This window comes from Arvicanthis niloticus, chromosome 6 (assembly GCF_011762505.2).
Source record: "Arvicanthis niloticus isolate mArvNil1 chromosome 6, mArvNil1.pat.X, whole genome shotgun sequence".
NCBI lineage: Eukaryota > Metazoa > Chordata > Mammalia > Rodentia > Muridae > Arvicanthis > Arvicanthis niloticus.
This window is the reverse complement of record NC_047663.1, coordinates 26,186,298-26,190,315: the sequence shown is the minus strand read 5'-3', so window position 1 is coordinate 26,190,315 and position 4,018 is coordinate 26,186,298. Positions and strand designations below refer to the sequence as shown.

Here is a 4,018-nt window from a genome sequence, read left to right as displayed (position 1 = left end):
GCCATTTGAATCTACAGTACAATAGGCCCCAACAGAGGGCCTCGGACGATTCCAGCGGTTGGGGCCCTTCGCTCTCTCCTCCTTCTCTTTAACTTCCAAGGAAATTTAAAGCCCGCAGGAGACAACTAGGGGGTCCTGAGCTTTCTAGCTCCTCAGTTGTGTGGAAGTGTGCTGGGGCCAGGGTCGGTTTCCTGGACTTTTCAGCCTATAGAACTGGCACCAAAGAGCAGAAAGGCCCCACACAGAGCAAACTCCTGCATTCTTGGGACCCAGGATCCCCACAGGTGATTCATGGCCACTTAACCAGCCGTGGCTTCCCCAGACTGCAGATTCCAGAAAGGGGGATACAATCTTGACCCCCCTTTCTCATTTGTGATGTGTCAATCTCTTCCTTTCGCTCTCTCCCTCCGCTTTCCCCTAGCCTTCCTCTTTTCCACACCGAGACTATTCCTTCAAGCAAAGCCCCATGCGCCTGTGTCTCTTGGTCTCTTTCTCCACCCTTAAACGGAAATCCAGACCCCCTTCCCAGACATTTAGAGGCTCCATTTCCCCTGCAGGTCCGGACATTGCGTTCCCTGGGCCAAGCACTGCACGTTTTCAGCGCTCCTTCTTGTCGCCCCCGCCCCTTGGCTCCGCCTCACCCCGATTGGGGCCTCCAGGGCTTTTCAAAGTTGTGACTAGGCAAGGTCCTTGGGGGACGGACCTCGAAGGCACTTCCCTGAGCTCTGTGTATTCTGGATGTGGAAGGGCATCTACAATGAGCTAGGGTCGCTAGTACCCAGACGCTAAGCAAAGAGCTTCCCGATGCCTACAGTTCTCATTCCCACCTCAGAAGCATTCCCGGGTTCTCCTTTGAGGCAGCCCGAAGTGGCCTCCCAGCCCTTCCCCCGACTCCCCTCACCCCCAGGAGATGGACACTTTATTGGGAGAGCTTTTTATTCTCTCGTTAAACCTGCCAAAGCGCAGAAGACAGAGAGAGCCAGGCAGAGAGAGAGAGAGAGAGAGAGAGAGAGAGAGAGAGAGAGAGAGAGAGAGAGAGAGAGAGAGAGAACACAGGCAGCAGGCAGAAGCACAGACTGAGACACATAATAGAGACAGAGACACAGTGCACACAGAGAGAAAGACAGAGACACACATACAGAAAGAGACAGAGACAGGCGGAGAGGGAGAGATGAGAAGAGAGGAGGCGGAGCCGGGCTCTCGGTCCCTTCTCCCCCTGCAATTTCTGCGGTGGATTTTATGAGCTTCTCTCCCCCAGGCCACAGCCAATCAGCGCTCCAGCCCGGGCTCTTGCGTCTCTTGCGTCAAGACGGCCCAGCCAGGCGAATGCAGGCTCCGTGCGAGCTGGGAGCGATTTAAAACGCTTAGGATTCCCTGGGCCTGGGTGGGGAGAGAGCTTGCTGTCTCCCTAGACACCCCCACCCTCGGCTCCCCATGAGCCGATCATTGGCCTCATGGAGCCTGGCAATTATGCCACCTTGGACGGGGCCAAGGATATCGAAGGCTTGCTGGGAGCCGGAGGGGGTCGTAATCTAGTCGCCCACTCCGCCCCACTGGCTAGCCATCCCGCGGCTCCAACGCTGATGCCGACTGTCAATTATGCCCCCCTGGATCTGCCAGGCTCTGCAGAGCCACCGAAGCAGTGCCACCCTTGTCCTGGGGTGCCCCAGGGGGCATCTCCAGCTCCTGTGCCTTATGGCTACTTTGGAGGCGGGTACTACTCTTGCCGAGTATCCAGGAGCTCACTGAAACCTTGTGCCCAGACGGCCACCCTGGCTACCTACCCTTCGGAAACTCCTGCACCTGGGGAGGAGTATCCCAGCCGTCCCACCGAGTTTGCCTTCTATCCGGGCTACCCAGGACCATACCAGCCTATGGCCAGTTACCTGGATGTGTCTGTGGTGCAGACCCTGGGAGCCCCCGGGGAGCCTCGCCACGACTCTCTGCTTCCCATGGACAGTTACCAGCCTTGGGCCCTGGCCGGTGGCTGGAACAGCCAGATGTGTTGCCAAGGTGAACAGAACCCACCAGGTCCATTCTGGAAAGCGGCATTTGCAGGTAACTTCTACTCTGGCTCCCCTTGGCTCAGCATGGGCTACGCTGGCATTTGCATGGAAGGAGGAAGAGGAGAGGAAGGGAGACTTGGGGCTGATGAGGAGGAGCCCGGGCTTCCTTGGTTACTTACTAGGACTTTGACAGAGGGTCCAGGAAACTAGAGGGCCCTGATGGAGGCCTCAGGGGGTCAGAATAAGGGGCCTCAGCAGGGTGCTAGCAGAAACTTGGGGGTAGCCAGCCTTCCTGTCTTCTCCAGGAGGCTCTGGGACCAGCCTTTCAATAAGTTGGGAGAACCTTGGATCTCTGCTGTTGACTGGAGCCAAAGTGTCCCTACCCAGCACAATTCCAGGCTAATTAATTCTGCCCAAAGGCCACAAATGACATAATCCAGTGGTTTTTAGGGTGGCTGGCATTGAGGGGTGGGATCGGAGATGTTGGGAGTTTCCTCGAGAATACAACCTCTTCCTTTTTAAGATTAATTTTTGAAAAGAAAATTTAGGTTTTCTTTGACTGAGGGTGTATTGAAGGGTGTGTTCATGCGTGTGTAAGTGTGTGCGTGGTTTGTGTGTGTTGGGTGGGGAACATAACCCTGTTTTCTCATGTACATAATTTGCCAATTTGGAGGAGTGGCTGAGTCTGAACACGCATGTGAAAGTGGATTGTGTGATTGTGGACAAAAACCTGACAGGGTGGGTGTGTTTGCAGACTCCTGGTGTGAAGTCAGTGATGGTGGGGGTTGTCAGCAGGGGCAGAGGCTGACTGAGTGGGGATCAGAGAATCTAGCGTGTCTGTGTGCTTTGAGGGAACGGGCCCACACATAGGATGATCAGGAAGCTCCTGCAGGATGACGTAGCCCTGAGGCTTGCAGGGCCTGGGTCCGCTTGGAACTAGAGAAGAGACTGAGATGCCTTTTCTTCCTTCTCTTTTTCCATCATACAGAGCCCAATGTCCAGCACCCTCCTCCCGACGGCTGTGCCTTCCGCCGCGGCCGCAAAAAACGCATTCCCTATAGCAAGGGCCAGTTGCGGGAGCTGGAGCGGGAGTATGCGGCCAACAAGTTTATCACTAAGGACAAGAGGCGCAAGATCTCGGCAGCCACCAGCCTCTCTGAACGCCAGATTACCATCTGGTTTCAGAACCGCCGGGTCAAGGAGAAGAAGGTTCTTGCCAAGGTCAAGACCAGCACTACCCCGTGAGCACCAGAGGGGATGGGCGGGGAAAGAGGGCTCGTCCTGGAGAATTGGGAGCCTGCCAGGACCAGGACTGGCAGAGGACTCGGCTGAGGGACCCCAAGAGATGACACCTTTAACAGGCTACTGAGTTCTGGACTGTTCCTCCGGGGCTATCCTGCATGTGCTGGGACTGGGAGGCCTGAAATTACAGTCCCCTCCATCAAGGTTCCGAAGAACTTGTGTCAGTCATAATCATTCATCCTGACGGTGGTAATAATCTCATAACCAGTACTAGTCATAATAATTAGCCTCATATTTTCTATCTAGAGCTCTGTTGAGCGCTTAGAAATCGCTTTCATGAGTTGAGCTGATTGTGAATAAATTTGGAAGAAGATCTTCTTGTAGGACAGTTTCCTCTCAGACCCCTTTCCATGTACACCCAGTGTACCCCCCTTTCTAGTGGTTGAGAGGGAAGAGAATGGGATGGGGGGACAAAGGTAGATTCATCCTTCTAAGGTGCCCATGCCCACCTCGCATTTTTCTGAGATGATACCAGGGCAGGACAGACCATGTTAGTGGGTGCTTCTCCCTCCTCCCTGCCCAACCTTCTCCTGTGATCTCCCTCCTCCCGGACAACCTCCTAGGCTATATACAGTGGGAAGCCCCCATCCCTAATGCTGAGATTTTTATAGTGAAATGTGATCAATGGCCTGATCGGGTCAGAACCACCAGGAAGTGAACACCAAGGAAGGACTTACTTGGCAAAACAATTACTTGGGTGCTTTCTTAAA

General features: G+C 54.5%; 1 protein-coding gene across 1 annotated transcript; it reads left to right on the top strand.

Moving 5' to 3' along the window:
* Nucleotides 1-1,266: 1,266 nt before the first annotated feature.
* On the top strand, nt 1,267-3,621 carry Hoxb13 (homeobox B13). The gene is made up of 2 exons (XM_034507481.2): nt 1,267-2,058; nt 2,995-3,621. The coding sequence occupies exons 1-2, from the start codon at nt 1,455-1,457 to the stop codon at nt 3,249-3,251; spliced, it is 861 nt and encodes a 286-aa protein (XP_034363372.1). The 5' UTR covers nt 1,267-1,454; the 3' UTR covers nt 3,252-3,621.
* The last annotated feature ends 397 nt before the right edge of the window (nt 3,622-4,018 follow it).